The sequence below is a fragment of the Botrytis deweyae genome, assembly GCF_014898535.1.
Source record: "Botrytis deweyae strain B1 chromosome Unknown BDEW_002, whole genome shotgun sequence".
In the NCBI taxonomy this organism is placed as follows: Eukaryota; Fungi; Ascomycota; class Leotiomycetes; order Helotiales; family Sclerotiniaceae; genus Botrytis; species Botrytis deweyae.
In genome coordinates this window covers 184321-207176 of record NW_024066209.1, presented here as the reverse complement: position 1 = coordinate 207176, position 22856 = coordinate 184321, and the positions used below count along the sequence as shown (strand labels likewise).

Here is a 22856-nt window from a genome sequence, read left to right as displayed (position 1 = left end):
CAACCCAACCCAACTACCAAAAAGACGAGCCTGAAATCCCAATTTCGACATTTTGAGGTGATACTTAGGCACGAAATGAAATGTTCCCAAACTCACAAACCTTGGAATTGAATACCAACGGCGTGCAGTATCATCCTAGCTTGCATGCGCACAGATATTAGTTTGACGTTGTATCACCCCTATACATTTTATGGCTAACTGTACTACTGTCATCTCATAAATTGGAATATGCAAATACTGTTGCGGTTGCCGAATACTACTGTATATATGTCGGTATGAAATGTTGAAATATCGGTAATGATATGTTGCCGAAGAAACAACCTCGCCGATGCTTTGGACTAAGGGTGCCGAATCAGTATCATGGATGATATTATCTGATTCTCGCATTGTATATTAGATTCGATCAATCAATGACTCCAGTACAATTCTGTAGTGTCACTTGCTATGTGTATACATCGCAAATTCGGAAAATGATCTCATGTCGTTTTATTGACATGCCACAGAAATATAAGTGTCCAAAACATACAAGATCGCCCCCCTCGCCCTTACCTTGGATTGAAACTGTGAATTTCAAGATATGAACAATTTGGGAATTGGAATAGGGTCTGGGTTAGATAGGGGCAGAGTCTTACGATGTTCAAATGGAATTTTCAAAACAAGATATGAATCATATCACGAAATGCTAATGATATCAAATCAACACCGTAGTGTGCTTTGTGATTAAGGATGTAACGTAAAGAGCTGCAGTAGTCTAGTAACAGTATAGTATAATTCCAGCCCGGCATTTCTCTCCCAAACATTCTCTCAAGCCTCGAGAGTCACGCGATGATAGAATACACAGTAGCCACCCAATTCATGCCTCAACATTTGGAGAACGGACCCTTGAATAGCCAGTCACCTACCTGCTCTAACATTTCTTCTGTTCTGAGTTTCCGCATGGCCTCTGCATCAGGTCCCCTGTTATCCATCAAATCATGAGTGAAAGCATGGCGAACATCCCTTACTAGCGTCCATTTACAACCATCCTTTTCAAAACCATACATCCCATCCTCGCGTTCTTTTTCATTCAAATCGGCAAGATCAAAAGCTGTGTCTCTAGCTTCCTTGGCTAGCATATCGTACTCTGCCCCTATTATATATATCCATTTAGGTACATCATTCTTGCTCACAAATCGAGTGCTCAATAATGGATCTCGAAGATTCTGACCAACAGGAATATGACCCCATTCGAATACTGGTCCAAAATCTGGCAGATCATCCAAGTCCTTTGCATTTCGATATGGGCGCGAGGCTTTCTTCTCGTCCGGCGTGAGCGTGAAGTCCATTACTGGATACCAAGCTATTACCCCGTTCAATCTTTCTCGCAATCCAGGTACTTGAACAGCGGACAAAGCCAAGTTTCCTCCTGCACTGAAACCTCCCAAGACCACACGCTTCTTGTCAATATTCAGATCGGAATTGTCGATTGTGGCTTGCGCAATAGCAACAACATCGTTTGTCAATGCCGGGAATCTATTCGAAGGAGCCTGGCTGTATTCAATGCTGACAACGATGATACTGAAACGATTCGCCATCATAGCACAGATCTCATCATCGAATTCGGCAGACATCAAAGCATGCCCTCCACCGTGGAGATCGAGATATAGTGGAAGCGGTTCATCGTCCGCTTGCTTAGTCGTTGGAACAAAGATTCGCGTTCGCAGATTTGGTCGACATGGATATGCCAAGAGCCTGGTAGGACGAGATTCAGGAGGTGTTGGTCGTAGAAGGCGCAGGATTTTGAAGGTTACTACAATAGCTATCTTCAATCCCCAAAGCTGAATGAAATACCAGGCGCGAGTGAGGATTGGAAGTTGTGGCTGGACCAGATCTTTATTCTTTTCAACGCATTCACGGCCATACTTGTTAGAAACCATCTTGCGATCTGTGATCTCGTGAATGTAAATTAAAATAAAGGGGCGCGCATTTTTAAATACTGCTCAGTAGAGAGATCCTATACCTAGCTTGAGACAGTCATCCTATTGGAGGATAGTACTGCAAGTACAAGGTTGCATTGGAAATAATATCGCGCATTTGCGAAACTCTTCGATACCAACCAACTTACAATGTTGTTTTGTTTAACAGTCTCAATAACAGATCGCATCGAGAGGTTTTCAACAGATGTGTCGAAATCATAATTCAAGAACACTTGGGACGAACCAACCTTGGAAGCTTTAACCTTAACTAATATGCCCCACCAAACATTGCATAAAACACGTGATCTACATGGAGGGAAGACTGCTACCGACCAAAAACTTCTCTGCTGTTATTGGTATGAAGAAAGCTAAAAGCTGAAGAACAAAATGACAGAAAACATCAAGAGTCTGGTAAATTGGGCCACAGCTTCTGGGGCTTATCTTCATCCTGACGTTGAAATTTATAAAGATGCAGTAACAGGATTATCGTTCAAAGCGCAACAGACGATAGCTCCTCAAACAAGTATTGTGCGATGCTCATACCAAATTTCTCTATCATATCTAAATGCGATTGGCGCGTATTCTGAATTTCCCTCTACCGATCCATTTCCTGTTGAGTTCTTGGAGAATTTGAAACAAGATGATCCCAACATTATTGGTCACTTTTTCCTCATACAGCAATATTTGAAGGGTGATCAATCTCCATGGTGGCAGTATATCAGATTACTTCCTCAGCCAAATGATCCCAAAAGCCTTGGGATTCCTATCTGGTGGCCAGAAGAAGATCAAGAATTCCTCACCGGGACAAATGCAGAACCTCCACTTCAGAAGCGAGAACAGATGTGGAGAGATCAGTGGAAGAAAGGGGTTGTGCTTCTGAGGGAATTGCCAAACCATAAAGAATACAGTTATATCCTGTACCAATGGGCTGCTACTATCTTTGATAGTCGAAGTTTTCGACCATCCTTGACAGTTTGTCCTGAAGCTTTGAGTCGGAGCTCTACAGATACAGATCTCAATCTAGATCATATTCGCAATGATAGGTTTTCGATCTTATATCCACTTGTTGATATAGGCAATCATAATGGTATCAATCAAGTAGAGTGGAGAAAAGACCCCATCTCCAATTCCTTCGATCTAGTCCATTCTGCTGGTGTCTCACAGGGAGATCAGATTTACAATTACTATGGAAACAAATCAAATAGCGAATTACTAGTTGGCTACGGTTTCATTCTTCCAAACGATCTTGTGAATCGAAATATTGCCAATCTCAAATTGACTCCAGATCATGATGCTATTCAATTGCGCAGAAGTCAGAATTGTCACAATCCTCCAGACCCAAGGCAGCCCGAGGAGGAATTCATGTTTGCTGTGCAACCACCATCTGCAAACGGGTCACACGATTCTAGGATCTTGGAATTTCACAGCTTTGGAGAAGGTCTAGTGGATCTTATTTGCTGTATTGTAGCAAATGAACGAGAGCGTTCATACATGTTGAAGTTTCCGGAAATATGCCCAGAAAGAATTGCACAGCCCTTCCAAAGCCCTCTATGTAGAGCAGTGTTACAGGCAATACTTATTATCCAATCTAAGCTCGCATACGAAATTGAGAAGATTGAACAAATCGGTGCAAGTCTAGGGTAAACCATCCTCGTTCCTGTCTTTGACCAAGCTAACAATATCTCAGCCCCCCTCAAAATTACAATCAATCCCTCGCTCTGAATTACCGGAACCTCCAACTCACCACCTTACGATCCGCTCTTCAACCCCTAGATCTTCTAACCACACCAATCCTCACCCCATCCCTCGAACTCTCACCACATTCTTCAACAGGCACTTTGAAAATCCTCTCAATCGAACAGGCCTACTCACTACTCACCCAACACTACCCATCCCTCTCTACCAGCATCCACAATCTCATCGCCTCAGACCAAGAAGAAGAACTTCCTCTAGATTGGTCTGTCCTTCTCGAAGATTGGAATTTCACATACTGGACTCTATGGGTTTACATCATCATGCTCAAGCGATCCGACCAAAAAACTCTTGCGGCTATACACCCAGCATTAGAAAAATGGATTCGAGATGGAACTTTGTGAGTTTTTTCTTCTTTTCATTTTCATTCCTTCTCCTCCCTTACCCTCCTTATCCTATCCATCCACCCAACCCAAACTAACCCACCACCCCCACCACCACAGAATCTTCTCCCCCCAAACCCCCACTCCCACCTTCCACGGCGCCATCGACGAACACGAAACCCTCACAACCACCCTCTCCCAACTACGAAAACTGTACCCAGAACTTTTCAACCTCCAAAATGTAAACCACGAGCACCTCCTCAATCTCGCAAGTTGTGTGGTCAAGGAACAGACATTTACGGCGCCGTATGTCATGATAGATGGGGCGGCGAAGGGAAATCGGATAAGTCAGTTGGTGGTGTGTATTTGGGGTGAGGAGGTATGATATTTGAGGGGTTTGAGGGGGTTGGAAAAGTTTTGTGTTATTTGTGATGTTTTGATAGATGGATGATTGGAATTCGAGATGCACAATTAGTGATGGGTTTATGTGCACTCAGAACTTTTCGGTAGAGTCTATTGTGTATAGTCGTCGAGATTTAAGTAACGACAAGGGACTTGTGGGTCTCGAAATGAATGAGGTTAACCCTAAAGATCTTAAATCTGATGAATTACAAAGCAAACTCAAATATCCTCTCTTAATGCAACAAGACTCCAAACACTGCATTACAATCAACTAACCCACAACCCATAAACCATACATAACACACAACACACCACAAATCCCACCCACCTACCCATCTCCCTTTCCCCACACCTCATCCATCTCCTCCCCCCCACAAACCTCCCCCCACTCAATCCACATCCTCTCACCCGTCCACACGCCACCCCTCCCTCCTCTCCCATCAATCCACGTCCCTCTTTCTCCCTCTCCCTTCCCATCCCCTCCCACCACCCACCTCTGTTCTCCCACTCCTTTCGTACACACTTCCCAGAGCTGTTTCCCCCATTTTCTCCACCAGGTTTTTTCCCATATTTGTTTTTGTGAGGATTCTTCATCTTTTCTATTTTTCTCTTTTTCTTTCTCTCTCTCTTTCTTTGCGTCTTTCTCCTGCCCACCCAGACCAGAACCAGAATCAGAACCAGAACCAGAACTAGAACCAGAACCAGAACCAAAATCTAAACCCAACCCAAAAGAAAAAGACACCGGAACCCGAAGATTTAAATTTAAATTCACCCCACTGAAACCACCATCACCATCACTATACGTAAGAAATGGTATAGAATCCCACGAAACATTTTTCTCTCTCGCCGCTCTGAGATCATTGACCGCTTGACTGATATCTTTTTCTTTACCCGCGTCTTTATCTGTATCCACATCTGGGACACCGCATCCATCCAGCGGTCCAGGAATATTTTCCAATTCCGCAGATAATATCGTGATATCTCTCACTGGCTCCTTGATAACTCCTCTTCTGCTCACGATCTGCTTCCTGCTTTCGTTTTCTCCAATCGTCAAAATTTTCAGTTCCTCCCCCGATTTCCCTACCGTGTGAAAAATCCCCGATGCATAATCTACTCCGATTCCAAACTCCCCATCACCCCTCTCGCTATTCCCGCCTACCCCCAACGTCCGATTCCCATTCCCATTCCCATTCCTCTCTCTACCTCCCCGCCCCCTCCCCTCGCCAGAAATCAAACCCCCCAAAACCCCCTCCAACCACCCCTTCCATCTCCAATCCTCCGCCCTCCGTCTCTCTACTCTTCCCCCTTCCTGTTCGCAAAAAATCTGCGTCATAACCTCCTGTATCGAATATCGTTTCATTCCTTTGCCATCCCCACCCCGCTCTTGCGCAATTTCCCACGCTCGACTCCAAAGTATCTTCATATCCCGCACTTTTCCCATCGCCAACGAGCTTTCGATAAAGCGAGGGTACTCCGTATATTGATCCATCTTTCCCCCTTTATTCTTCAATAAAGGAAATTGGGGAATCACATCCCCATAACAAGATTCCCCCTTCCCCTCTTCCTCATCTCCTCGCTCAGCCCTATCCATCCCAGCACAATCTTTTCTCGCGGCAAAAAGTACTTTCTGTGTATATTTCTGCGATCCCACTTTCCCTATCGTTCCAGTACCCGCCTCAGTACTCTTCTCAACTCCATATTCTTCACGTAACTTCTCATTCACTTCCCTCCTATTTCGCAAAAACCTCCCAATGACAATTTCGCCCGGAAGTTGCAGCCACGTATTCGCATTCAAAAGTAGCACCAAATCATCATCGTGCATATCTTTCCCATTGAGAAAATCAAGCGTATCTTGTATTTCTTGTAACGTGGTTGTTTCTTTCTCTTTCTCTTCAGTTTCATCCGATTTCAATTTAAAGCCTAGGAGTGTTGGAGGTGGGTAATTTAGGATAGATGCGGTGAAGAGAGTTTTGCAGAGATTGAGCGACTTCTTGCGGGCGGGGATTACAAGATGAAATTTTGGAATTGTATCTGTATTGGTGTTGGTTTCATTGTTAGGGAATGGGATAGTGTTGTCCCATTCAGAGCTTTCGATGATTGTGTATGGTGCGAAAGCTCCCGCTAATTTTTCAGGAACGTAGGAGCCAAATTGTGATGCCGAGTGTTGAATTTTATACTAGAGGAAGATATTAGCGAGCCAGGCTTTTTGGGAGGATGCGCATAAATGTTAGAAGTTGGAGATGATTTTCTGCCTGATTGATGGTTATAAATGAACCATACTTACTGCGTGCCATTTACCAAGAACAATGAGAACCACAGAAGATATGAATATTAGAGAGAAGAAGATACGACTACGGAGTCGACTGGGTCGTTTTAATTCTCTTAGCTTATGAGCCATGAAACTCATGGGTGAGATTTTCCGCATGGCAGTTAGGGGAACAGTCCCATTCTCTGTAGGAAACTCCTCATAATTCATCACTAACCACTAGCCACGAAAAAGCAAAACAGAGAATTCTCTTTTCCTCAAATTTCTCGCCTCGATTGACTCATTGGTGTGTTCTTCACTTCAAATGAGCCGAAGTCTCAAAAGGCAGTAGGACTACGTACGATGTCAAGTACAGTAGAATAATGAGTTGCAGGCAAAGAGTGCCAGAGAAAGAGTTTAAGAATGGATTGAAATTGTGAAGACTGTAAACATTGGAAGTAGTTTGACTGGAATGATATCAAGTAAGGGATGAGGCAATTGCTTCTTCGGGAAAAGCAGCCAACTACAACTAAATGTATCATTGGAGGTTTCTTCCTTACGAAAAAAGTTCATCTTAATTTGGTATATTAATATGATATATTGAATCTATAGCAAAAATGATCATTGAGACCATTAACCCAATCTGGCTTCAGATCAATGCAGGGTCGACTCAGCTTATTTGGAGATCTGGTTTGATGAATGAATACAAAATATGGTAAACGAGAACGAAGAAGAAGCAAATATTTGGGTATAATGAGGAACACCCTATTAAGAGCCTCTGAGTCGTTGCAGTTGATTGATAAACCCATATCCACTTTGCGTCCTATTCTCGCCGACACCAGAAATCGATGTTTCTTGGCCTTGAAGAGCCTCGACTCTTTGGCTTAATTGACCATTCTGTTCAGCATCCTTTAATAGATCTCGATGTCTGTCTTCGACCATCTTTGCAAGACTTTCAACAAATTTACTCCTTGCCCGCTCTTCAGCTGTGCCTTTCCACACAAGTGCCAATTCTTTCAATTCTTGTACTCTTTTGGCTGCTGCCTCAATACCATCGACTGGATCATCCCCAATTAACAAATCTGCAATTTCATCGCGTAGTTTCTTGGAAACTTCTTGTCCTTTTTCCTCGGTGCTATGTGCTTCTGACCCCGGCTCAGGAGCGGAAACAGAAAGAAAGGATGAAGTGACCGATACCTCCGATGGTGGAAATGTCCATGCCATTGCATCTCCAAATGTCTTTATAACAGTATCCAATCGTGACCGTACAAGTGTAAGCGTTCGTAATTGTGTCACATAAGGAGGATCGGCGATTTTGGTGCTGTTCGTGTCTTCTGAGGTAGGTGTTTTTGGCATGCTAGCTGTGGCAGATCGCAGCCTAGAGTCTCCAGACTTTGTTGGTCTTCTTGACAGATCATTCTCAAGCCCCCCCGGAACGAACTTTGTAATATCATCATGTAGTCCTTCGGTCAACGCTTCTGATAATCCCAATGTCTCTCCTCGTAGCACTTCCACCTCATAGGCCAATCGGCTTCCACTTCGCAGTATCTCATCGGTGAGTTGTGTAAGAGTAGTCGTAAGTCTAGTGGTGTGTGCGCTAAGATGTGAAAGTAGAGTCTGTGTCTGTGTAGACAGTTCAGCTAAAGGGACGACATTTCTTGAAGACGACGATGTATTCGAAGATTGTAAAGAAGGCAAGGTCGAATTGAGGTAATCTACAGGATCAAAAGCCGGGTTCAAGAACGGTTGGAGAACAGGATCTGCAACGTGGGTAGATTTTGATGGTAAATTTGGTTCTGACGTAGAGACGCCATTTCGAGACTGAGATTGGGGTTGAGGATGTTTGAGCCTAGGATTGTTATTTTGTGAAGAGGGAAGGGTTTTAGAATCCCAAGCCATTTTCACAATGTATCTATGATTGACCGAATTGTGGTTACAATAAAGTAAAGATTGTTTCCCGTGTTTTGTACAATACCTCGAGAATAGCTAATAATATTTTGAGAGCAGCAGGGCTGGTGGGCCATCGAGTTGAATGGTGTCAAGCACTTGGAACATTATTGTGGGACCAGACTTTTTGAGATGGGATGACTAATACGAATAATTGGGGGACCAAAGCCGTGCATGAAGGCTCAACTCGGTCAACGTCTGATGGAGGAAATGATGGAGGAAATTGATGGCGGGGCATTGAGGGATGGCATGGCATGGCATGGCACGTGATGGCCTCATAATAGTAGTGGCTAGTGGCTCGAGAGTGGTAGGTGCGTTTGCATTTCTACCGGGATTATAGCTCTAGGCAGGTCGGTACCTAGCCTCCTAGCCTAGCATCACGGTGTCGGTCATCATGTTTCTTCTTCTGGAGCCAGCCCGTAGATGGATACTAGGTAGGTACTGGGTATTTCTCCTTGTCTCAGACTTCACTTCACTTCATTCCAATTACTTCACTTCACTTCCCTTTTCTTTTCTAACTTCACTCCACTTTACTTCAACCAGTCCGATTTGACCTCAATGTAGTGCTTACCTAATTACCTACCTACCTACCTACCTACCTACCTACCTACCTACCTACCTCCTAGGTATACAATAATACTTAGATTTCTATTTCATTTGCTTCCACAGAGAAGCATCCAGACAGTTCTCAAGCACCCGAGACTGTATTTGGGCTTCATGCTTGGTACATCAAAAACTTATTCTGAGGGATGTCCAAAACTCTGTTTCGTTTGACGGGCCAGACATGGTGGATGTTGATGAGTGATAAAGTTGAATAAGTACCTACCTAGTACCTACTGACGATAAGAAGTCCCAACGTGTTTGAATTCACTTCCAACATTCACCCGGTTGATATTGGCTCGAGATTGGGAAGCTTGGAAAGATTCAATATCTGTGAACGTTCAATTCAATCCTGGGTAGTACCTACCAACTGATGACTAGCACCGCACTTGTACTCCGCATCGTACCAGGCAACCGGACCATTTCGAAATCGTCGACCAATGACAATTGACTTCCCAGATTCGAACCACTGTACACACCAAAACCAAGGCAACTAATCAAAAACACCTATACAAGGCTGCAGGTCGACAACCTTTATACAGCTCTTTCCCTTGTTACCTCCAGCTTCAGAACTTCTTCGATTCTTCAAAGATCTTACGATAAAGAGACTAACAATATCTTTGGACTACAGTACAAGAAGTTGAATATCATTCCCTTCACCTTTTGAGAATCGGATCAAGACTTTGATCTACAAACCCCCAACTCCATCAACTTGATATCAATCATCTCAAAGGTACATCTTCGAGCTGTCGTCAAGTCAAGAAGACCTTGCTACTTTTCAAGATCCTTCTCACCACAATATCTTGTGAATAATTCCAACAGTATCTAGTGGATTCCACATCGAAGCATATTTACAGTATCAACATCTGACCAACAACTTCATTTTTACAGCAAGCTCCCGTCATCTTTTGAAGTTACAGTGTCAGAGATATATCCAATAATTGCGCTGCACGATGACTCGCAAACACTTCCTAGCGGATGTTAAAGAAGCGTCTGAGAAAGGCATCCCTAATGTTATCTCAATCAGTCGGGGAGATGACGATGGTGATGTAAACTTTTGCTTCTTGCATGATTCTACAGAACCCATAGAAATTGGTCTCTTAGCACTAGGTACGTTTTACTATATTCTATATCTCTATCAAACAATCGTCCCCTCTCCTACGTGGACTTGGTCACTGATTACGCACTTGGAAACGAAACGGTGTCTTCAAATGGGGAAAGAAACAAATTGTTCTTCATCATACTGACTTTGATAGATGTTTCCGAGTACCCAAGTGGGAATAATTTTATGATTTTTACCAAGTCTGAAGGGGCTCCAAAGGCTGTCAACGAGGCACTGGAACGACTCATGACCTCCTCAACTGGCGTGCGTTTACCAGAATTGATCAGCAGTATTTCAAAAAAGCTTCACATATTACTTTCGGCAGGTTCGCGAAGATCTCCTATCAGTCTCGACGAAGAGGACGAAGATGATGAGATGGAAGATGCGGAAGAAGACGAAAGCGAAGACGACTCCGGCTTTTCTGACGAAGAAGAAGAAGACTTTCCAGACGAGCCCATAACCTTTTCTAGCGGTAATACTGTATCGGTATCGACTAGTAGACTCACACTAAAAGCTGCTGCACAACTGAACCGACGCATTCGAGCAGACATGCGTACTGTCCGATTGCTGGGTCATCGGATCGGAATTCTGAGCGGCATGAAGGCTGAATCCCAAAGTAGTGTCCTCAGCATCTCCATTCAGGCGACTAAGCTGGGTCTATCGGAAGAGGCTATGCAGGCTTGGGATATTGAGCCTCACCAATATTTGACCTTACTCATACGCTACTCGGATGGGTACAAAACGTACGAGGCACTGATTGCCGAACCAGCCAAAAATAGTGGGATCGATTTTCGTGTTGGAGTCTGTAATGGTTACAAGCCATCTGCAGTTGCAGCATTCTCAGCGTTTTCGGACTCAAACAAGGTCGGCGAAAAAGCTTTCAACAGCGATGGCTCGGATTCACAGGACCACAGCGGAGGATTTTTCAATATATTCATCAGTAGCTCCTTGAATGAGTTCATCAATAAGAAGATGATATCAATGCTCAAGATCCGCAACGCAACCGGTCTTGGATGGGAGAACGCAAAGAAGTTCTTGGATCAACGCCAAGGACGACCACTTGAAGAAAATGCAGATTTGTATGCTGACAATGACTACTCGGACAAGGATACAATCAAAAGTCACACATCGCAGATTCTAGCCAACGATCATCTTACCGATAATGAGAGTGGCAGCTTGTCATTTCCGCTTATTGCTGCACAATTTGCGTTGATGTATCTAGTCCGCTGCACGGAATTTTGTCTCGTCTGCCATGATAAGATTACAGGAGGATTTGAGGCGTTGAAACCTTACGTTTGCGAAAAGCCATTATGTTTATATCAATATATGTCCTTAGGTTTTGGGCCTAGTGTCGAACATGTAGGTGGCCGTGGATTGTATATACCCAGTCCAATTACTCGAATGCTAATCGTGTATAGGAGATTAAAACTCAGCCCTATGTTGTGGACCTTCTCCTGAACTTTTGTTATACCAGTGCTTTCGTAGGTCTATTTGTATACCATATCCATAGCTTCCAGCTGATTTTTTGATAGTACGCTCGGATCCGTGAGTATCCCACAGGCATGAGTCTCTCTGTTCCCTCGGCCATCATCTCCCAAACGGCGGTGTTGCCAATCCCATCCTTCGCCCCGGCCCCAGCTGTTGTAGAAAAACCAAGCGATGATCGTCGAGACAAAGAATTCAAGATTAAGTATAATAGCGAAGCTTGTGAGTTTACGTTCGAGGAAATGTCTGAGATCTTAAACCCTCCTATTCGCAAAGGAGATTGGGTCCGCATTTTGCTTGGGCCCGGACCAGATACCGTAGCTCAAGCACTTCATTCTAGAGTAGAGGATGTAACCTCGATGCCGATCGTAAAACTTTCGCAACCAATCCCGCAATCAAGTGCAACACCAACAGACAACACCACCAACATAATTGCGGCTCGGATATCTATTTACAATCGCAACTTCGACGAGATGTCTGTCTCAGAAAAATGCAGTACTATAACAATGCTTCTTGACACTTTACCAACCATCCAGGAGTTGAGAGAATATATCGATCGACAGAGCCGAACTGAAGAACCGAACCTTCGTAAATGGACAGAGCGTATATCCCCAGCCGCTCTAGGTTTACTACGATGGGTTATAGCCTCTAATCGCTCATGCCTTGTTCAAGTCGATAAATGCCCTGGTCAAATTGATAGTGTTTTGGCTGATGCAAAAATTAGACCAGATCAAAAGGTCTCTCAAATTGGGGAAAATTGGATGCAGTTTCGTTTCGCACAAGGATCGCCAGACAAGGAAGAGCGTTTCTTAAATGCTCTCAAAGAACAGCAGGCCAGTTTGGATCCAAAGTATCCTACTATCTTTGCTTTTCATGGCAGTGGGCTGCAAAACTGGCATAGTATCATTCGACATGGATTAGATTTCAAAGAAACTCTCAACGGGCGAGCATTCGGACATGGCGTTTACCATGCGCAAGATCAAACTATATCTTGTCAATATAGTGGTGGTGGTCGAAACTGGCCAGTAAGTATAAGAATCATCGCATTTGGTCTGGTCTAACTTTCAATTAGGGTTCCTGGCCTGGAACTCAACTCAAGATTACGTCTGTGATGAGCATTAACGAGATTATCAATTGTCCAAAACAGTTTGTTAGCTCGAATCCATATCTAGTAGTACAGCACATCGATTGGATTCAATGCAGATATTTGCTCGTTCAAATTGAAGGGCAGGTGATTGCAACTCCAGCCTCGACTAGGTATGTTTCCCACCCAAGCTATTCGTTTAAGGGGAATGAGACAATCCGCAATGATTGAATCTGACATTTATTTTCTTTGTAGGGAAATTCAGGCCGAAATCGAGCAGGATCCCAAATATACGGCAATATCCACCAACAAGAAACCTATCGGTGTTCCATACTGCGCTGCCTCAATCTCTAGAGCATTTCGTAATGATGGCATCGGCAGTTCTTCCCCATGCAAGAAACTGAAAGGAATATCTTCTTTGAATGGGACTGGATATGTGAGCGAAGCAGAGGACATTGAGGATATTAACTTTCTGATTTCTGATAATGAAGATGAAGTGGGAATATTGTAAGTAAACTAACTCTCCCTTAACAATTTGTTGTTTGATCACAGCAGTTGAAAAAAGTCTCAAAATTGCACCCGAAAGAGCCATCAGCGATCAAATTATTCTATCGTGCTAATAACGAATTCTTTAAATGAGATTTCGCTAACTATTTGTGCTAGATCTTCCAGTTCCAAGAATCTAGAGACTTCAAAAACCGATTTTGTTCCTGGATCACTTGATCAAAGTAAACTTCCAATGCTGGGGCCTCCAGCTTATGCTACCCCGTCTGCAACTATGCGTCTCAACAGAGAGTTAAAAGCCATCCTTAAGGTACAAAACTCTACACCCCTTCACGAATTAGGATGGTATATCGATGAAAATCTTGTTGATAATATATACCAATGGATCATCGAGCTACACTCCTTTGAGCCCACTTTACCACTGGCCAAGGATCTCAAAGAATCGGGCCAAAACAGCGTTGTTATTGAAATTCGCTTTGGGAAAGAATATCCTCACAGCCCGCCATTTGTACGAGTTGTCAAGCCACGATTCTTACCCTTTATGTCTGGTGGCGGCGGTCACGTAACAGCCGGTGGAGCATTATGTATGGAGCTTCTGACAAATTCTGGCTGGAGTGCCGTCTCCTCGATTGAGTCTGTTCTCTTACAAGTTCGTCTTGCACTTATGAGTATGGATCCAAAGCCTGCACGCTTAGAAAGCAAAAATCCACAGACTCAAGGTGAATATGGAACTCAAGAAGCTATGGCAGCTTTTATCAGAGCGTGTAACATGCATGGATGGGAGATACCGAAGGACTTTCAGGACTTTGCTGCACCTGGTCCTAGTCAATTTTAAATTTGGGAAGCAATATTCGGGAACACCATAGCATTCAATAATTGAAAGAAGGGAGATAGGAGTGACAGAGAAGAGGGGAAAAGGGGAAGGATTTAAGATTTGCTTTTACTTCTTTGCTGGTCTGGTTTTAATTTCTATTGGGCGGGCTGGCTGGCGTCATGAAAACTCAAGATGGGATATTATGATAAGATGACTGGAGCTGGGACCTGGCGGATAGATACCCAAACAAATAGAAAGGAATGCTACAGGAAAAAATAGGCGTCAAATTGTGCAATGGGACGGTATGGAAATGGATGGATCTTTAGGGCTGGGCGGGAATCTGACTATTACCTTTGTGTAAGATTTCTTTTACGGAAATCTACATGATAGTAAGCCAATTATTAGATGAGAAGATATGCAGATACATGAGTTTTCTTCTTTATAAGATTTGTTATGTTATGTTTTGTGAGTGAGTGATGAGTGAGTGAGTGGGTTCCTGGGTAAGTGCTTTTTCTATTATAAGATGCTTGTTGATGTGGTTGATAAGCGTAATTGACGAGTGTAATTGACGAGTGTGATTGGTTTGAAAAATTTAAGCTGTAGCTTCTAAGGTTACCTAGGTAGGGATATTTCTTGTTGTATGTAGAAGGGAGGAGGGAGGGATGTTATTTATATAGGTTGGTTGGTTGGTTGGTTGGTTGGTTGGTAGGTAGGTAGGTAGGTAGTAGTGTAATGTGTAATGTGTATTAATTGTAATTTGGGGAATTGGATGAGTTGAGGTAAAGATGAGGTAAAGATGAGGTAAAGATGAGGTAAAGATGAGGTAAAGATGAGGTAAAGATGAAGTAAAGATGAGATTAGATGAGATTAGATGAGATTAGATGAGATTGATTTGGATGAGGTTGATTTGGATGAGGTTGATTTGGATGAGGTTGATTTGGATGAGGTTGCTTTGGCTGCGGTTCGCTTTGGCTGAGGTGGTCAACGCAGCGCGCCGCGCGCCGCGGCGCGGCGTCTCTCTATCATGTATTTAGGGCCGTATGTTAGTTTTTGGATGTATGCGGAAGTTGAGATATAATATGATCTGCTATCGCTCGCTCTTCTCAGGAACACTTAAGGGCAATTTAGGTCGGGTCTTTCTCGGCATATTCCCCGTATTGCAACTGGGGCATTCACATTTTTTGTGATTTTAATTTAGAGGCTGTAATTACTTCCGAAGAAATATTTAAACCGGAGTATAAATTAACAGTTGTAAAACTCTCAACGGTTGTAGAAGGGTTTTTAGAATGGATAGAATTGCTTAGTATCTTGAAAGTTGGAAGCTATTCAACGCTCTAATACTAGGAGTTCAATCAATCATATATATACTCTCTATCCCATCCCCCCTGCCCTGTGGAACCATACTCGACGCCACCAGACTAAACTTTAGCTAATTCGAATTATTCTGAATTCAGATTTTCAAAATGTGTTGAATTTGAAGTTCTACAGCAATAGCGAGTTCTTTGTGCATAAATTTTATGCATTTACCGGGGTATTTGCTAGCGTATTTGTCAATATCAATTAGATTGACAGGGGGAAAGAGGATTATGTAAGGATGTGGCCAGATTTAAGCCTTAAATCTAAGGTATATCGGATAATCCCTATATTAGCTTCAATTTATTCAACTACTTATTGTTTTGAACTATTTATTAGCTTTAACCATACTAATTCACTTCAGAATATTGAAAACTATAGTTTTAATTTAAATCTGGTTGAAAACGGATTTAAAAATTTAAATGGTTGTATAACAGATATATTAATTCAATTAGTTATATATCGGTCCTAAAAACCCCCCTTTTCCTATACGGTATATATATACTAAAGATATGCAAAACGCCCGAAAGGAAACGAAGTAGACCACCTGTATGCTAAAACCCTCTTTTTCCGAGTCTAGAAATCAAAAAATGCCGCCGCATCGTATTTACATTTTACGATCGCTCTATTCCGCACTCCTCACTCCTTGCCCTAATCTTTATTCCCACAACCCAAACACCAATCAACTCCCAGCCTTCATAACATCTCATCTACTCTCATCTACTCCCATCTCGCCACATTTAAACATTGATATTGTGACCCCAGATACCCTGTTCCTCACGGGCACTATAGGTACTAACCGCCAAAATCTCCTGCATCTGTTCCGTTCCGACCAGCATCTTCTTTCCAGCCACAAACCATCGCATGCCCTCTGTACAAGGGGGAGAAGTGAGACTTCCCTCATAGGTCCAGAAATCCTTCGCGTTGTTGATCTCTGTAAGTGCCTGTTTGAGATCGAGATCGAGGGGGATGCGAGTCGTTGCGTCTGAGAAGGAGGGGATGGATGAGAGGGGGAATGAGTCGAAGAAGGTGGAGTTGGCGACGGTGCCAAAGGGGATGGGATCAATCATGAATGCGACGACGGCACGTTCGGCGCCCGAGGCAGTGGCGTGCACGAAATGGAGTTCGGCCTTGGAACGGGCAGAATCAATGGTGTGATCTGCTGGTGCGTGAATGTGCCAGCCTTTGAGGAAGACGGTTTCGTTGTCGAAGGTCATGGATGGGTTGCCACTGAGATCGGTGACGTTGGAGGTGAGGGAGAAGGCGGGACCATAACCCCAGTTGTAGAGGGAGCCTGCGGTGGAGCTTGAGTAGTTGAATGTTGGGGTGTGGGTTTTGGAGTAACCGGTGCTGGTGGTGAGATGGATAGGGGATTGTTGAGTGCCTGTTTGGCAAGTGGTGTAGTCTGATGGGATGTTAGAATAGGAGCATGAGCTGGAGGACTGTGAATGAAAGCTTACTCTCGTTGATCATTCCCCAGTTGTAAGCAGCGTCATATGCCCAATCGGCAGGTCCATCAGCTCTCTTCATGAGTGATTGGCTGGAAAGATCATGATCTGGACAAGCCATAACGGCTGACAAAAGAGTTGCGGCGAGAATGAATTTTGACATGGTGAAAGAGTGCAGTGAAATATTGACTGAATGAATGTAGTAACTGAGTATGAAAGTTTGGATGATTTGATGATTTGATGATTTGATACTGTGTTACGAGAACAGCTCTAGTATTTATAAATGAGAAGAACTCCTTCCATTGTCGACTTGAGATTACTTCTCTTGGCCATTTTTCACTGCCATCATGATATTCTTGGAACGTACGATGACAAGATCATTGCATAAAACGAATACGCTTACCACAAGTTCAATCAACAGCGATCTCAGTCCCAGCTTTCCAAATTGTCGATGGGTATGGCATGCAGAAATGAAGATATACTTTTCTTGGCCTCCAATACCAAGAGCCAAGCGGACTAAGATTTCTGTCAAACAGACGAAATTTTAGGTCGTTTGTCATACAGTATTGTATTTGAATAGTCGATCGAACAACATCCGCAATTCAGGCGCAAGAGATTCGCAAGGCCGACCCTTATCTGGCCAAGATAAACAATGAAGGAAATTTGGAGGCGCTTGCAGAGCCACAATTATCTCGTGATCTTTAAACTCTATCTTGTTCTCTTTTATGCGATTTGCGATACCTTGGGAACCAACAAGCTGTGGAAGGCTGTGCACACTTGTTGTATCACAATATAACCATTCCAAACTTTAATCTCTACCATGAGACTTTGAGTATGCCTTGAGCAGCGCAGGCCACGAGGTGTTCGTAGAAGCTCGAGGAAAAGGTAGAATTATGGAGTTTGTAATCATCCACCCAAAGCTATTTTCTCTTCTCCTTGAACTCGCGTCCCGTCATTTGGTTTATGCATATTTGATAGGGGACATCTAGACCGAATCGCTTATATTGCTAATACATTGTAGATGACTGAAAATAGCACCTGGCTTGATGATTTGATGCCAATTGGATCACCAAAATGTATAAACTTTGGCAAGCTTCATTTCTGCAATATAATATTTCGTGCAGTGGCTTCATGTAGAGTTGTGAACGCGGGGTATATAGGTTCGTGTTGTGTGTAGAGTATTTCATGCCCGTGTGATTGTTTTGGCTGGCCCAGAGAAGTGCTAGTTCATCTTATTGTTCTGATGCAAGTGGACAGGACACCAGTCGCTAAAGTCTTGGGAGAGTAATAGAAATATTGAAACATTGAGAAACCGAAAATTCGGAACCGAATCCAAATATGGAAAAGACTCAAGATGCTAGAGCCTCGCAAGATAATCCGCTTCTTCTTCTTCTGCTTCTATTTCTTCTAGAGCGTAGCGAAGAAGCCTCCACGGCAGTGGCCCAGCGGAGCGTCATTAATTGAACCTCTGTAGTTTACGATACCTAGACTGAAGAAGAGTCTGAATGTAAGATGGATACAATTCTCTTGATATTATGTCCAGAACATCTCATTACTTTGAAGATTTGAAGACATTCATGTGAAAATGAAATGTTTGGTTCCAAACATTTTATGCATGATATTGGAAAACGGAAAAGGGACGATTCCACTCAAGATGAAGCGAGAAAAAGGGTTAAAGATTAAATTTCGCTATATAAAAATAGAACAGAGATGAGGAGTAATGATTGGATGGTTAATTCCGTCTGAAGTATTAAGGGATACCTGCCTAACAAAATCAAGAGAGGTTCGAGGAGCGAAGGGCGAAGAGTGAATTTGCTATAAATAAGACAACACTCCTATCAATATGAAGTTTGAAGTTTGAAAGTTTGAAGTTGCTACGAAGAGATCAGCGATAAGCTGGAGATAAGATAGCTCTCGTCTGCACTAAGCCATATAGGCATTAGCGTCGGTAGTAGATGGTACAAACACCCGACCATTTTCAAGCAGGCACGTGCAGGGATTCATTATCGTCATGCGCATAGTAACGAGCGAGGTGAGAGGCTAAGAGGCTCAGGTACCTATGGATGATTGGATTAGAGCCGTAGAGCCATAGAACCATTTTCAATACTATCTGCCGACTCCATTGCTCAGTCTTTCCCTCTCCGTCTCTCTCTCTCTCTCTCCCTCTCTGACATCTGACACCCTCTCTCTTCTATTACTTTATAGGAATGAAATGCTTCAATTGTTCTTCCCAAACTCTTCCTTGATATATCATCATCTATCGACAAATCAACAGGGCAACAATCTCCTCTGGTATTGTGGTCAATAATCTTTCATGTTGGAACTTATGTCAACATCTTGAAAATCCTCAAAACTTCTACTTATTTTTATCCTGTTCTACTCTTTCCTCATTGTCCCTAATAAATCACCCACAATCAAATAGAATTTAACGGAAAACTCCCGAATTAGAAAACCTCACACTTCAGTCCTCATTCACTCCTTCTTAATTCACCTTCAATAAATATACAGGCGTCGCAAAATATTCTGGTAGTCATGGCTATGAGTCCTTCTCCTCAAATGTCTCCGACAACATTCGGAAAACAAGTTGAGAAACAAAGATCAAACTCTCCACCTCCGCATCAACTATCCAAAAGAGACAAACGTCGATCCGCAATGCAAGATAAACTGCATGAAATGACAGTTAGCTTTGCTTCAAATAGAGATCATCATTACCGCGACCAACTCAAAGGATTGCAAATCGACATGAATCTCATTCAGGAAGCTGACGTTCATGGCAAATACGCTCTCCCGGATGGCAATGAGGTTGAGCCATTAGTCGTAGATGGTATCAAGAAAGTTAAAGGAATTGCTGGTCATCATCCATCTGCTGCTGGAAAAGAGTATGAATCTTTCGCAAGAGAAATCAATAACGCCATGGAAGAACGGGACGTCGCATTAACTACGCATATGGTATGTGCAATTGTTTACCTTGACTCTTGACTTTCTTTACGAAGAGCTTATAGCTAACGTCCTTTTTACAGAGAGACTACGAAGTTAAAGCAAATGAAATCGAATCCAGTTATGCCTATCGAATGCGACTCGCGGACTTGGAATACAAAGCTTTGATGTCAACCTTGAGAGATCGTTTGATCAATAAGCTCAATAGCAAGAAAGCACACTTGCTGAAAGATAAAGAGTCAATTGAAATTGGAGAGAGCAATGCTTTACTTTTACACCCAAGCAAATTTGGTCTCGCTAACCCCGCTAGCCCTGGTGGGATGCATTCCAAAAGAGCTACAAGGCATCGACGAGAAGCTGAAGAATTACCCAACATGTTTGATCACTCTAAACGGAAGAGAAAAGGAATTGATGGCGACGAATCTCCAGCTCCGTCAAGACAACGTATGGACAATGGCGGTAATACTCCGTTGGGAACATATGAGCGAAACGGAAACACATCCGCACAACTCGAAGCACCAGCAAATAGCATAGAAGGCCTATTTACGGAGAAAGAGCTCGGAATGAAATACAATGAGGCAGCTCAAGCAGCCTATAGTTATATGGTTCGACATCCACCATACGAAGATGATAATAGTCCTCAAAATGGCAGATCTGATTCCAGTCCCGACACTGATAAAATAAATGCAACATCCGGAGATGTTGAGAATGATGAATCAGATTCTCCTCAATCCGCACCTCAAATGGAACGTCAACCATCACACCAGACTAGGAGCACACGCGGGGGAGGAGTAAACTTTAATACAGGCACAGGAATTGATATTCTTAGTGATTTGGCATATCCTGGAAATATGGCAGCAATCACGAAACAAATCCCTAAACTACCACCACTTCTCGCCTCGAATATGCAGAAAGGATATGTGAAAGGAGATGCTGCCAATCAACCACAAGGATTGGCTCCTGATGAGATCAATGCCGAATTAGAAATTATCAGAAGAGGTCGCACATATAATGACGAAAGGGGATTTGGTAAAAATCTTGACTTGGAAAATGGTGGGAAAAGTCTTCTTGAAGCAGTCAGTACACCAAGAAGACCTCAAACCTATTATGTTAAAAGCGACAATAAAGGTACAATGCTCAGCAACTTGAGAGAAGAATTGGGTGCAGAAGCAATGTCAAAACAAAGTTCTAGAGGAGGTAGTGAAGTTGGAGGAACATCAATGTCAAGGCAAAACACTAATGATGGAACATCATCAAAAGCTGGCGGTCGAGGGAAGAAAAATCTTTTGATTTAAGAGGAAAAGTCTATTACATTACTTTGTTTGATTAGGTGTACATTGTTGGTCAATTGGTTATTAGAGAGCGTTGGCGTTGGGGGATTAGGAATATCATGATTCATGAGGAACATTAGATTCCGATTATCCATTCATGAGGTGGGAAGAGGTATGGGTGGGTATATTATATCATGGTTAGTTGTTAGTTAATGACGATGGGGGTGGTTTCGTCGTTTTATAACTACTCTTTTTTGAGAGAGATTACTCTTGAGATTAAAGTAGTGAAGACAATCAGTTCCATCTTTGATTTTTGATTGTCTATTTCATTTTACTCTTATCTCTATTGAAAGCGTAATTCGTGTTTACCTACTACCTAGGTAGGTATACATGTTCATGTATATATGTCTTGAAGTATAAATTTGATTTGGATGTTCATTTTGATCTAAACTTTAATATTCATATTCACGTTAACTTACTTACTATCTAGGTGGGTTCTAGATAGGAGGTGCCGACTTGATTTAGAATTAGATTTACAAGTATAATTACTCTATTAAATAAGTCGTTATAGTATCTACATCTGTATGTAGATAGCTTAGCTTGTCTTATCTTGTCTGCTTATTAGATAGTCATGGGGATAGTAGAGAGAGAAAGAGAGAAATTATTTAGAAGAGAAAAAAAGACTAGAATTAATTACTTCGAGTAATAAAGTCCTTTAATATTTTAATAATTCTATTTCGATTTAGAGAAATAAAAATCTAAATAAAAATCTAAATAGTACTATAACTAAATAAATAAATAAATAAATAACTAAAAATTTGTTTAATATATTTATATCTTGTTAGTTTATTTATTATTTATTTATTATTTATTTATTATTAGATTATTAAGAGTATTTACTCTACGATGTTAACTACTAGTAATCTTACGAATACTGCCTTCCATTTCCTTTTCCATTTTCAACAATAAAATATATGTCCCCTTCCTCGAGTCTTCCGTATACAAATTACAACAGTAGAAAATCCGGCATGGTGTAGTGGCTAGCATTTCCGCCTCTCATTGATCGCTTTACAGCTTTCGAAAAAGGTCGCGGGAGACCGGGGTTCAATTCCCCGTACCGGAAATTATTTTGTTTTTGTGTTTTTGTGTTTTTGTGATTTTTGGGGATGGAGTTTGAAGGGAGGGATGAGGATGTGATGGTTTTTTTGGGGAAGGGGGAGGAAGGAAGAGGGAAAAATTGAATGGGTGGAGAGAGATTTATTTGAGTGAGTTGAGTGAGTTGAGATGGGATGGGATGGTTTTTCGTGGGGAAAAAACAAGCTGAAAGTTACTATGTACTACTACTACTAATAACTAGGTAGTAATTAGTAAAGCTTTTCAATAATTCTAATTGTTGTACTCATATTTCAATTCAGACAATTAGGAATTTAAATAAAATAATCTGCAGATAATAATAATGTGTAATTAAAGATTATTTGAAGATTGATTATCTAACCTACCTCGAGCCTACCTGTCTACCTACATACCTATCTACCTACCTATATACCTATCTACCTATATACCCGAATAAATATACATACATACATCTAGTTAGTAACCATCTATTAGGTTTCTTTCTACTTTGTAATCTTACA

General features: G+C 42.3%; 7 protein-coding genes across 7 annotated transcripts; 3 read left to right on the top strand and 4 right to left on the bottom strand.

Annotated features, from left to right (window-relative positions):
- Positions 1-860: 860 nt before the first annotated feature.
- EAE98_000774 (uncharacterized protein) lies at positions 861-1916 on the bottom strand (the record flags this gene model as incomplete). The annotated part of the gene is made up of 1 exon (XM_038948392.1): positions 861-1916. One exon carries the CDS (start codon positions 1914-1916, stop codon positions 861-863), a length of 1056 nt encoding a protein of 351 aa, XP_038814658.1.
- A 386-nt stretch (positions 1917-2302) lies between these two features.
- On the top strand, positions 2303-4658 carry EAE98_000773 (uncharacterized protein). Its single transcript, XM_038948391.1, has 3 exons — positions 2303-3595; positions 3643-4047; positions 4151-4658. Exons 1-3 carry the CDS (start codon positions 2343-2345, stop codon positions 4413-4415), a joined length of 1923 nt encoding a protein of 640 aa, XP_038814657.1. The 5' UTR covers positions 2303-2342; the 3' UTR covers positions 4416-4658.
- A 102-nt stretch (positions 4659-4760) lies between these two features.
- EAE98_000772 (uncharacterized protein) lies at positions 4761-6908 on the bottom strand (the record flags this gene model as incomplete). Its single annotated transcript, XM_038948390.1, has 2 exons — positions 4761-6608; positions 6717-6908. 2 exons carry the CDS (start codon positions 6906-6908, stop codon positions 4761-4763), a joined length of 2040 nt encoding a protein of 679 aa, XP_038814656.1.
- A 537-nt stretch (positions 6909-7445) lies between these two features.
- On the bottom strand, positions 7446-8576 carry EAE98_000771 (uncharacterized protein; the record flags this gene model as incomplete). Its single annotated transcript, XM_038948389.1, has 1 exon — positions 7446-8576. One exon carries the CDS (start codon positions 8574-8576, stop codon positions 7446-7448), a length of 1131 nt encoding a protein of 376 aa, XP_038814655.1.
- A 624-nt stretch (positions 8577-9200) lies between these two features.
- Positions 9201-14404, top strand: EAE98_000770 (uncharacterized protein). Its single transcript, XM_038948388.1, has 7 exons — positions 9201-10334; positions 10481-11685; positions 11745-11807; positions 11859-12836; positions 12884-13068; positions 13151-13402; positions 13559-14404. The coding sequence occupies exons 1-7, from the start codon at positions 10178-10180 to the stop codon at positions 14232-14234; spliced, it is 3516 nt and encodes a 1171-aa protein (XP_038814654.1). The 5' UTR covers positions 9201-10177; the 3' UTR covers positions 14235-14404.
- A 1902-nt stretch (positions 14405-16306) lies between these two features.
- EAE98_000769 (uncharacterized protein) lies at positions 16307-17177 on the bottom strand (the record flags this gene model as incomplete). The annotated part of the gene is made up of 2 exons (XM_038948387.1): positions 16307-16971; positions 17027-17177. 2 exons carry the CDS (start codon positions 17175-17177, stop codon positions 16307-16309), a joined length of 816 nt encoding a protein of 271 aa, XP_038814653.1.
- A 2369-nt stretch (positions 17178-19546) lies between these two features.
- EAE98_000768 (uncharacterized protein) lies at positions 19547-21246 on the top strand (the record flags this gene model as incomplete). The annotated part of the gene is made up of 2 exons (XM_038948386.1): positions 19547-19963; positions 20035-21246. The coding sequence occupies 2 exons, from the start codon at positions 19547-19549 to the stop codon at positions 21244-21246; spliced, it is 1629 nt and encodes a 542-aa protein (XP_038814652.1).
- Between the last annotated feature and the right edge of the window lie 1610 nt (positions 21247-22856).

Excerpts from the sequence above, each read along its gene's own strand:
- EAE98_000773 (XM_038948391.1), top strand. The coding sequence starts at position 2,343 with ATGACAGAAAACATCAAGAGTCTGGTAAATTGGGCCACAGCTTCTGGG. Across the intron at positions 3,596-3,642 it reads CAAATCGGTGCAAGTCTAGG|CCCCCCTCAAAATTACAATC; the intron begins GTAAACCATCCT and ends ACAATATCTCAG. Across the intron at positions 4,048-4,150 it reads TGGATTCGAGATGGAACTTT|AATCTTCTCCCCCCAAACCC; the intron begins GTGAGTTTTTTC and ends CCACCACCACAG.
- EAE98_000770 (XM_038948388.1), top strand. The coding sequence starts at position 10,178 with ATGACTCGCAAACACTTCCTAGCGGATGTTAAAGAAGCGTCTGAGAAA. Across the intron at positions 11,686-11,744 it reads TTGGGCCTAGTGTCGAACAT|GAGATTAAAACTCAGCCCTA; the intron begins GTAGGTGGCCGT and ends AATCGTGTATAG. Across the intron at positions 11,808-11,858 it reads TTTGTTATACCAGTGCTTTC|TACGCTCGGATCCGTGAGTA; the intron begins GTAGGTCTATTT and ends ATTTTTTGATAG.